The sequence below is a fragment of the Trichosurus vulpecula genome, chromosome 8, assembly GCF_011100635.1.
Source record: "Trichosurus vulpecula isolate mTriVul1 chromosome 8, mTriVul1.pri, whole genome shotgun sequence".
Taxonomy (NCBI): Eukaryota; Metazoa; Chordata; class Mammalia; order Diprotodontia; family Phalangeridae; genus Trichosurus; species Trichosurus vulpecula.
The window spans coordinates 78804750-78816778 of NC_050580.1; the positions used below are offsets into that span (position 1 = coordinate 78804750).

At 35.7% G+C, this 12029-nt stretch overlaps 1 protein-coding gene across 2 annotated transcripts in view; it reads left to right on the forward strand.

Annotated features, from left to right (window-relative positions):
- TM9SF3 (transmembrane 9 superfamily member 3) overlaps nt 1-12029 on the forward strand; it is a 68135-nt gene that overhangs the window by 27468 nt on the left and 28638 nt on the right. For both annotated transcript variants that reach the window (XM_036734477.1, XM_036734478.1), the window contains exons 5-7: nt 269-346; nt 7629-7760; nt 9109-9275. In XM_036734477.1, coding sequence (XP_036590372.1) covers nt 269-346; nt 7629-7760; nt 9109-9275 — 377 coding nt within the window. The remainder of the gene's footprint in view (nt 1-268; nt 347-7628; nt 7761-9108; nt 9276-12029) is intronic.

Genomic DNA, 12029 nt, shown 5'->3' on the forward strand with positions numbered 1-12029 from the left:
ACAGTAAAGAGATCTTGAAAACTGAACAACTTTGTCACTCTTGGAAGGTCCTTATAGGACAAAGTTAAGATGTGTTGATGTTGTGTGTAGAGGAGAATTTTCACTGGCTTCTTTTTGGCATGCCTGTTTTGAAGCCCCAATAATGATAACCACTTTGTCCTTTCTCTGGTTTCTTAATACCTGTAAGTTTCCCCCCAGATTTTCTTTTAAAGTTTTGTCATCTGTTTCTTTGATTTTTGTAAGTTTTTCAAATTAAAATTTATTTCAGGTGAAATGGAAAAAATCAGATATAAAATTTGAAGATCGATTTGACAAATATCTTGATCCATCCTTTTTTCAACACAGGGTATGTAACTATTTTGCATATTAAAGACATTTAATGCATATTATTTTTTTCACTTTTTTCCCATTGAACTGACTTTCAGGGACGTATAGCGAAACTTGTAAGACCATTCTTTGGAAATGATACATACTAGATGTCACTGATAGATTAATGACCATCCCTTTTTGAAATAAAACATGGTTCTTTGGGACTTTCAGTTTCTGTACTAGAACATTAGACTGTGCAGGGTGGGTAGATAGAACATTTATTATGTGCCTACTCTGTGCTGGGCTGCTGGTTCCTGTTCTAAGGATGTCCTGCCACCAAGATCTAAATCCTAAAGGGGAAATTGAGAACAGACAAAGGAGGTGCTAGGGTGGGGGCAGTTCCTGGAGGAGAGGGGCACAAAGGAGGGTGTGTGCTACAGGAAGGTGAGGTGAGGTGAGGAGGGGAAAGAAAAAGGAGAGAAAGGGAAGGCTTCCTTACCTTCAAGCTAGAGGGCTCAAGAAGAAAGTTTTAGTGAGCACATTGGGTGTAAGGCAGTCATGCTGTTCTTGAGATGACTGGTGGAAGATCCCTAGAGAAAACATCCAACCACTGGCTTAGGGTCAGGAGGATATGGATGGGAAACTGCTTATCCTACCAGTCAGCCATGAGACCCTAGGCCCATGGTAGTTAACTACCATGCTTCATTTTCCTCAGGCGTAAAATAAGCAGGCTGGATTTGAGGATCTCCGGAAGTCATGCAAGTGTCTCCCCTTTGAAGGGAGCTTTGTGTGACTCCTTCATTAAAAGAGACATGTGAGAACTGGGGACAGATGATGCCACCATAGTTTGGAGACCTGGGGGATAGAACCCTTTTTTCTTTCTTCTTCTGATCTTAATCAACTCATAGCATACTTTTGGTGTTCCTACGCTTTTGCCGCCTCCTCCCATGGCAGGTCCCAAGCTAAAGTTCCATCAAAATTACTGGTGACCCATCGTCCCTCTGTTTTATAAGACTTAATCATGTCTCTTCAGAAGAAAGCAGGGCTTAAATTAAATTGTTTATATATTGGGGGAGGAATGGAAGGCTACCACAGATAATCAACAGAATGTTTTAACATGTCCCTGGCCCTAACTTCTGCACAATCTGATTCACTATTAGCACTGCCGATGCTTGCTAGAAGCAGCATGATAATTTTCCTCCCCTCTTCCCACTCCCCTTTCCCTCAAAGCACTGGAAGCCCTTTGGGGGAGTTAAAAGTTACCAACTCAAGCCACCACCACAGTCCTGACTCCTCTGCTTCTATACTACCCTTGTTATGATGACAGTTTGGGTAGAGATGTACCTGTGATATTCCCACAAATACAGAATTCTCCAACTGCTACTGGGTTGTGTTCCAGAAAGTGTTGTTAATTAGAATGCAGTGTTTTATTGAAAAAGAAGTTATTGATATTTAGGTTCCCATTCTAGCTCACAAAACTTATGTGAATGAAACCGAATACTAAAATTGTAGAATTGTGAAACTAACGGGGACTTTTTAGCATTCCTCTAGTTTGGGGAATGTTGATATATCCCAGCTCCTCATTTGACATATTAGGAAACTTGAGACGCAGAGAGGTAAGGTGATTTTTCTCATGGTCATACTATCATTTAGAATATTCTTTCTTTAGGGAAAACTTTTAGTTTCAACAGAGCATACCATCCACTGCAAGAAAGAACTCCCTTAACTTGCAGAATTAATCAGGGTTCTTGTGTTGGGATTAGCTGGAATGAAGGAGGTGATGGAGCAGCAGCAGCAGTAGCTACGGTGGTGGGAATATTGGCCTCTTTGGGAGGATTTGGGGCAGTGGTAATAGCGCTACAGTGGGAATAGTATGAGTGTGCTGGTACTCATGTTGGTAGGAAAGTTTAAAAGGAAATGCCAACATACCACTGACCTGCCAGGGATGAACTTAAAACGCAGACAGGTATATATTTTCCACGTGGGAATTTATTTTTGCTGTACTGTCCATGTTATGATGGTTTTATTTCGTTATTTTTATTAATTTTCTTTTTGTTATTATTTAATTGAAGGGAGGCATAAAAATTTTTAAAGGGGAAAAAATAGAGGTCAAGTAGTAAGCTTGGACTGCAATTTTGGCTTGGTCTACCAATGTTTCTTTATGTTTAGGAAGCCACTAGTTTAGTTTATTTCGAACTTAAACCTGCCTCACCATGTTGGTTGCAATGTGTAGGCAGCCTCTGTGTATTTTCATGAAAAGAGTATTGAACACAGAACCCAGGAGACCAAAGTGCTAGTGTCATTTATGCTGACACTAGTTATGTAACTTACTCTGAGCCTCAGTTTCCTAATCTGTTAAATGGAGATCTTAATGATTTCACTGAGAGGCAGTGTGGCATGGCATTGAGACAGTCAGCCTTAGAGTCTAGCAGGAAGACCATGCTTTAAATTCCATCTTTAATAGTAGTCACTGTGTGACCCTGAGCGAGTCATGTAATGTCTCCACACTCCAGGGCCTCTAGAATACTTTTCAGTTGCAGAGCAAGTGCTAGTCTCTATTGTTAGGTGGAATTTCCTCATTGGGCATTCGCCACTGATGAAATCTCAAGGCCTGGCAAAAAACCAAAAACAGAAGAAAGTGTGTTGTAGATGGTAAGGCACTAGGTAAAGTGGGCTATTAGTATCATCATGGCTTATTGATAATAACTGGTTTAATGGTTGCTGTTTAGTCTGTTATAAAAATACTAAGATTCCACTTGTACTCTTAGGATCACTTGGTTAGGAAGAATAGCTACTGCTTTGGAATATTTTTTCTGTTGTTGAGGGATTATAGGATCTTGGATTTAGAACTGAAAGGGACCTTAGACATCATCTGGCCTGAATTATGCATTTTACAGATGAGGAAATCGAAGCCCAAAGTAGTCTCACAACTTCCCCATGGTCAGTATGAATTCAGTTTGAAGCTTAAATTCAAGCCTCTGATGGCAAATCCTTTTGTCTTTTTTCTATTATCCTGCATTTGATTTCTATAAATAACAGTAAATTTGTTTGGTATTATTGCTTAGATCTAGTCTTCATGAGAGAGTAGCAATTGAACTACTTCATCACTACATATCCTGTAGACTCATATTATCCTAGGGTGGAGGTTGGTCAGTTTGACTTTTGTCCTATAAAGTCTCTTCCCATCAGAGATTTTCCGCTCACAGATAGGATTTATAAATAATTTTTTTTTCCTTAACTCAGGTATTTTGACTCTTGAAGAAAAGTTTTTATTGTACTATAAACTGTAGTCTTCTTAAACCTGACTTTGTTGTTGGGATCAAAAGGATAGCTAGTAAAATTGAGGTTGTGACTTCTTTTTTTGGTGTAGTTTTTGTGTCCGTGATCTAAAGGGGGTCATGATCCCATATTTCAAACTGCCTTCTAGATGTTTCCTCTTGCATATCTTGCTGTCACCTTAAACTCAATCTATCTAAAATCAAACTCTTTATCTTCCCTCCAAAATCAGCTTCTTGTCATGACTTCCCTTATGAATATGTTTTTCCAAGTAGGGAAACTACTCATTCTGCTTCATAGTATCATTAGTCCATTGAAATAAAATCAGCTTGAATCAGAATATTAAACATTATCCTTTAATCATTTTACAGGCAGTTTTAGAGTCCTCTTTTGACAAAAACTTCTGAAACACATTTTTTTCAAACACATGTAAACAGTCTATAAGTTCATGTGGTTTCCTCATTGGGAATTCATTTAAAATACTTGACTTCCTTATGTTGTCATTCAGTTTTTCCCTTTACGTTCCTGCTTCCCTCAGTGAGACTATAATATCCTCAAAAGTAGGGATCATTTATTAGTACTAATTTATATGATCCATAGAACTTACGACAGTGTTATACATACTCAAATTGTCATGAAGTATTTCCTGACTAACTGAAAGAATTTGTCCTTATGAAAGAGATATCTGTAAACCTAGACAGTGTCCTCTGAGTTTCATATCACATACCTATAACCTGTTTTCAAAGCACTTATATCTTGTTTAATTTATGATGATCTATTAAATTCTTAGGAAGTCTTAATTTTTGAATATGAAAGAATTAGAATGGAAGGTAGATTGAATGAACCAAACCCCAAAACTAATTCCCTCTGGACTAAGTTAGAAGAGAATAATTTTTTTAATTAATCAATTTATTTAATACCTGTTACTTAATATTCATAAGCTGTAGGAGAAACAGAACTATAAAATGTGGTCCTTGCCCTCAAAAACATCATATTCCAACTGGGAAGGCAAGAATAACACATAAGCTAATGATGATGTTATTAATACATGATTAAGTACTGAAATATGTGATGCATGCAATCAGAGAAAAGAGGTAAGTAAAGCCTGGAACAGTTAGAGTTGAAACTTGAGCTAGGCCTTGAAAGATTCGGAGATTTGGAGAAGGGGAGGAGATCCTTGGTAGAAGATGTGTCCAACATGAGCAGACACAGAGGCATTTCGAAATAAACATGGGTTGTGTGTAGGATAATGAGGTCAACTCGAATATAGAGGGGAATAGAAAAGAAGTTTGAATTGAGTTTGAGGTTAGGCAGATTAGAAAACATTTTGAAAGCCACAGTAGACACGTTTTTTAAAATGAATTTTTCCTTCATTTGGCAAAAATCTGCCTTCTCTTCCCCTCTCCTTTTTAACCCCTTCTCCCATTTGAAAATAAAAGAGAAATAAAATCCATTAAAACATACATAGTCAAGAAAAACAAATTTTTGAATTATGTCCAAAAGAAAAAAATGCACACAAACATTCACACGTGTATGTCTTTTGTGTGTGTTTCATTTTGTATTCTCAGTCTTTTACCCCTCTATCAGGAGGCAGGTAGCATATTTCATTGTTAGTCCTGTGGAATTGTGGTTGGTTATTATGCTAATCAGAGTTCCTAAGTCCTTGAAAGTTTGTTTTTACAGTATTGTTGTCACTGTAAATTGTTCTCCTGGTTCTGTTCATTTTAATCTGTATCAGTTCATACGATTCTTGGCCTTTATTATTTCTTACAGCAGTATTCTGTCACATTTATACTATAACTTGTTTAGTACTTTCCCAGTTTGATGGGTGCCCCCTCCCCAGATTCTCATTCTTTGCCACTTCAAGGAAAGGCTGAAAATATCTTAGTACCTTCTTAGTTTGTTTTGATTAGAAATAATCCCTTCCTTAATCTATTCTTCCCCCAATTTCCCCTTCTCATCTTTCTTTCCTATTTCCCTTTCAAGGGAAATGTATTTCTGTACCCAGCTCTGTGTGTGTGCATGTGTGCCAGTGTGCTCAAATTTCAGATAAGAGTGAGGTTCGAGGGTCAGTGTTGTTTCCCCTACCCCCAACTTTGAATTGTATACCCTGACTATATCAGAGAATTTTCCATAACCTTTCTTTCCCTTTCTTCTCAGTGAATTTCCTTTACATCTCCTTCCATTCTTTTAACATCAAGACATAATAGAACCATTCCTAGGCCTTCTTTGTACTTAAGACTTCCTTTATGACATCTGATGATAAGTTCAGGTACATCTATCCTCTCCCTGCATTAGAATTTAAGTGGTTTATCCTTGTTTAGTCCCTTATATTTATGTTACCTTTTTTATGACTCTTAATTCCTGTGTTTGAACTTTAAAGTTACTCCACAGCTCTAGTTTTTTTGTCAGTAATGCTTGAAATCCCTCTTTCATTAAATGTCTATTTTTACCCCTGTAGGATTATATTCAGTTTTGCTGAGTAAGTTATTCTTGGCTAAGCCTACTTTGTCCTTTGGAATATTGTATTCTAAACTCTCCATGTCTTCATAATAGTGCTGCTAAATGGTGTGTGATCCTGGTTGATTCCTTGGTACTTGATTTCTTGCTTTCTGGCTGCTGCAGTATTTTTTTGTCTTTGATTTGGAAGCTCTGTAGAGTCGGACTTAAGTTTGTAATTAACTATGCTTGTAAAGTTTTCTATTGTTTTCCAGCTGTGCTTTATGACTCAACAGGAGGAGGGATCACTTGGTGGAAGTGTGATCCAAGATTATAGTGATAGGATGGATATGGAAGTTTAAGATGCTAGTGAGGACAGCTTTAGAGTAATTAATAAAGTTCAGGCTGAGTAAGAAATCTTGATGTATGCAGGAATGGGTAGACTGGGTGAGGTGGGAAGAATTGAGTTGGAGTTTGAAGATCACATAGTGAATGAAGATCAAATTCATTGGGTATACAGTTTATGTAATGACACAGGAAGGAGAGGGTTCAAGTTTCAGAGGAAATGGAGGTGTGATCTGATAGAAGTGAGTAGAATTAAGAGAAAAGCACATACAGTGACAACATTATAGGAAAAAACATTTGAAGGACTTTGAAATTCTGATTAATTCAATCATAAACCATAAGTCTAGAAGATTAAAGATAAATTCTGCTACCCACCTCTTGCCAGAGAAGTGAAAGAATTAAAATCCAGAACAAGACATGCATAATATTGGACATGGCCAATATAGGGAATTGTTATGCTTGGTTGTTATGAAGAAGTTGTGTTTGTTGTTATTTGTGTGTTTTTGTTTTATTTGTTATCATTCAGTTGGGATAGCAGGAACCATAATCAATGTTTGTTAAATTAAATGTGGGTTCACTGGGATGTCAAGCAAGGATGATTATGTTTAGAGGAAGGAATCATTAAATTCAGAATTTTGAAGGTAGGGGGTGTGATTTTGTGATGAAAAGGCAAGTTCAGGGCTTGACCATGCTAGTGTGTAGCTAATGAAGAATAGTGGGCAGTAGGGTTCTACACAATCAAGAATGTTAATAAATAGGATATCATGGGGACTCATGGGTTGTGAAAATGGTTGTTAATTGCAAAGAATTGTGAAAATGTTGGTCAAGTTACTGAATTTGCCTGGGATAGTGGGAAAGCAGTGAGCATTATAGACTTTGTTATAAAGCTTTCAGATTATTTTTCTTTAGATTGTTGGTTTTTTTAATGGAAACGTGATCAACTGATAACCAGTTTTAGAGAATCTTAATTTTTTGTATGACGTACAATTTTGGTGTACCTCAGTTTAAGCATTCACTAAGTTTGTTCTGGAAAAGTTTTATGTAAAGCATGTATCTAAACTAGAAGGAGGAAATTGCTATTTAAAAATCAGTCTGGAATGTAAGTCATTTATCCTATGCCAATCGTAGATTTTTTTAATGTGGCAGGTTAGGCTTGTAATGTTTTATAAATGAAAGTCTTTTATATTTTAAGAATTTGTTATAAAACTTGTGAATTTTGTGATTGCTATTTCATGTTGGTAATATTTGTATTTTTTTAGATTCACTGGTTTTCAATTTTCAATTCTTTCATGATGGTTATCTTCTTGGTGGGCTTAGTTTCTATGATTTTAATGAGAACTTTAAGAAAAGATTATGCACGATACAGTAAAGAGGAAGAAATGGATGATATGGTGAGCAAACATTTCCTAATTTTCCAAAATTAATTTTAAAAATTCACATAAACTTCATTGAGAAATTTTGAGAGGCATTGTAGAATATTGACTTTTTCTTAGAATGTTGAAGAATATTTAGCATTTAAGAAAATTAATATTATGTTTAGTTTTACATGTGAATGGGGATGACAGTACTTTATGTAATCCACTGGGATTATTTGGTTTACTTAATAATATTTTGTGTGGGGTAAATATTTATTGAGGGTGATATTTAAGAAAATGAATCAATTTTTTTTTATGCTTTGGATAGTTATTTTAAAATCATAGTATGGTAGAATGATCACTGGGATTTGTGGGCAGGACACCTGAGCTGTGTGTGCTGGTTGTTCTGTTAGCTATGACAGCCTCTCTTGAGTCTGTTTCCCCATTTGGTTTAGGTGATTCCAATTCTGCATTCTTTAATTGTTTGATTTTTTTTTTCAGGGCTTTTATAGCCTTTAACTAGGACTTAGAATTCTTGTATTTAATTCTCAGCCTGCAACTTGTTAGCCATGTGACGCTGGGCAAGTCACTTACCTCATAGAGTTGTTTCTCCATATATAAAATGGTGATTATCAGCTCTACCAACCTCACAATGTTTTTATGAAGACCAAATGAGAGAATGTTTGTGAAAGCACTTTTAAGATTTTCAAACATTATACAGACATAAAGGATTATTACTGTTATTGGGAGCTTCAAATACCTTGAAGTGGTGTACTGTCTGGGTCTTCAAATATGATCCCTATTTATGTAGAACAGTAAGTGCTGCAGTTCTAATCACCTACTTGTGAAATTATCTTCTAAAGTAGGATTAAGAATGGCAGACAGTAGCTGTTCCCCTAGGTTGATCTTTCTTTTTTCTCAAACTTTTCTCAATCTCTACTTCCTAAAATACTCAGCATTGATACTGTACTTGAACAGATGGCATAACTCTTTGCCATCATGAAATATCAGAGCAATAGCTATTTTATAATTTGAATTGAGTTTGTTTTATAATAATTTCCAGCTTTTTACATATGTTTTTAATTTTTAGAATAAATTGTAATGTAATACCTTGTGTTTTCTATATACATTTTTGGAAGTTTATGGAATTGGACCTTTATAACAAGAAAAACAGTTAAAATATCATATACAGTGATCATCATGTCTAATGTTGTATAGACTATTCTACTCTAGTAATCTCCTCTTTGCTAAGACAGGAGGAGTGAGGTATTTAAATGCAAAAATTAAATCATTAATATTGAAGAAAAAACTTTAGTTTTCAGTTTTACAACTTCTAAGTATCTAATAATTTTGTTATTATGATTTTCCCCCCTGTTATACATAGGACAGAGACCTAGGAGATGAGTATGGCTGGAAACAGGTACATGGAGATGTATTTAGACCATCGAGTCACCCTCTGATATTTTCCTCCCTTATTGGTTCTGGATGCCAGATATTTGCAGTATCTTTCATTGTCATTATTGTTGCAATGATAGAGGATTTATACACAGAGTAAGTGTGCTCAAATGTGTTACCATTTTTATTCTTGTAGTAGTCAAAGAGTAAGTGTGCTCAAATGTGTTACCATTTTTTTTTCCTGTAGTAGCTTTTAAATCACTGGTGCCTATTGAACATCCTGATTTTATGTATTTCTATGCATTATTGATATCTTACTATTTAGGATAAAATCTTATTTTTTCTATTTAAGTTTATTTTTCTAAAAAAGGATTATTAGCTATTCATTTTTACTGTTCTGTGAGGATTATTATAACCTAAATATTAGGCATTTTCCTAGAAACAAAAAGGCATTATAATTTTTTTTAAACAGTGTTGGACTTTAATACATTACACTTTAATGGAAAGGTTAAAAGGTCTAATATAATCGCCATTAAATTAATAACTGAAGAAAAGACATTAATATCTGAGTCACCAGTTACTTTAAACATTTGGATCTGTCAACAAAGTGATAGCGTATCTCACTTTGTGGCAGTGACACTGTTTTAGAAAATTTCTGAATGAATCCATTTTTTTGAGTCAGATAATAAAAATGAATTATTACTGCCTAATGGTTCTTTTGTCTAAATTTTAATTTTACATTTATGGCGTACTTAAAAGCAAGGTATACCTGCATGTAAAACAGGGCAAGTAAGTATTAACATGTTAAAGTGAAGTGTAAACTCTGTTGAGGAACATCTGCTTGCTGTTTAGTTAGGGAAGCATGACTGTCACTAAATTAGCACCATTAAAATCTAGTAATTATTAATATGTCAACTATTTATGTAACAGGCACTTCTATGTTCAGAGCTGTCTCAGTTGACTTTGCCACACTTCCTGAGCTCTATAAGCAGCCCAACTGTTCTTCTTATTGTCCCTCATACAAGGTCATCTGTTTTCTTCATGCCTGTTCACTGGTTATTGTGCTTGAAGATAAATTTCTCCTTACCTCTCTGCCTTTTAGAATCCCTTGTTTCTTTCAAAATTTAACTTAAGCCCCGCCTTCTACATAAAACTTTCCCTGAACTCCCTGTCCTCAGTTATTTTGTATTTGTTTTATATATATTTTGAATAGACTTAGAGATTTACATGTTTCCCTCAGTAAGTTCCCTGAGGACAGGTATTTTTCCACATTTGTACTTTTAGTGTTAACACCTCGCACAGTGTCTGGTGCATAGTAGGTGCTTAATAAATATTTGTTGATTGATTGACCCCCTAGGCTTCCAGGTTAGCGAGAATGGAGTAGAAGCAGCCCTACTGGCCCCATCCTTTGGTTACTTATAGGTGATCAAAGCCTCTCTATACCCAGTAGAGGGAATATCATTCCCTCTGGCCTTCCTAGATCTTTCAGCATTGAGGAGAGAGAATTGTCTCCACAAGTTGTTTCCTAAGTTTGAAGGCCTATAGTCTACCATGAAAGGTGACCCAAATGATCCCCAGATACAAGTACTTAACATGTGTATCTCTCTGTCTTGTCCGTCTGTATCTTATTTCTGTATGTCAAAACTGGAAATAATTCACTATTATCAGACCTTTCACTTTTTTATCACCTTTCTACTATATTTGACCCTTAGATTGTTTACCTTCCTCATTATTTCATTCCTCTATCATAAAATTCATAGAACTTTAGTGTTGGAAGGGATCTCACAGCCTCTTTAGTCTGAGTAGGAATGGAATCCGTTCTATAATCTCCTTAAGAAGTAGTCATTTCTCTTCTGCCTCATCCTCTGAACCTTCCATCTTTATTCTTCCCCTTCCATTCTTTCCACTTTGTACCACTGCCTCAATCCTTTGTCCCTGTAGTGAGTGTCCTAGTTGTGTCTAATATGAAGAGAGTTGCTTTTCCATCTAGTCTGCAGTGGGGGTGCTGATTTCTTTGTCTAAATACAGAATTTTATGCGAGTGTAGTTTTTTGTGCATATACAGCTTTTCTTAGAAGTGAGAGAAATGGAGTAATATTTACTAACTGGTACCTCTCTACAGAGCAAAATGCACTTAAAAACACCAAAGGAAGTGTTAGTTCATACTGCTTCGATTGTGGTTATTTTGTAAATTTGTATGTTTTATTACTCTTATTCTTTTTATATTGTTCCAAAGCTCACCACATGATTTCCATATGATTTTTGTGTTTTAGAGCCATATGTATTAATAGAGTAATTTTGCAATCCTTTCGAGTTTACTTACTTAGCTTTTCAGGCCATTAGGGAATTTTCAACTCAGATTGTACTGTAGCTCTGAAGTGAAAGCAATTATTCTACCTGTATAGGAAAGGAACCTCCACAGTGTTTTTGCGGCCTGCTTTTGGAAATGTAAGTAACAGGGCTTTAGTCACTTGCCACTTCCAGGTTAATAGTAACTTCACTTCAGATTAGCTCTACTCGGAATACAATAAAGTAATAATAGCAGTTCACATTTTTATAGCTCCTGGTGATCTCTCCCTCCCCAGTTTTTAGTGATGTTTGTGAATAATTTGTATCCTTCCATAAGCTGCTTGAGAGCAGAAACTTTCCTGCCTTTATATTCTTAGCACCTTGCACATTGCCTTCAATTTATTAGCTACCCAATGCTTATTGAATTGAATATGGCCTTTTTTTTGTTCGTGTATAAAATGCTTTTGCGGTAGCGGATGTATGAAGTAGGTAATATAAATATTACACCTATTTTCAGGTGAAGAAACTGAGCTTAGAATTGTCTTTAATAAGTCAGGGAGCATTATATCAAATTAGAAACACTTTAAAATTCATCACTGTTGAATCAAAAGGATTTGATTAT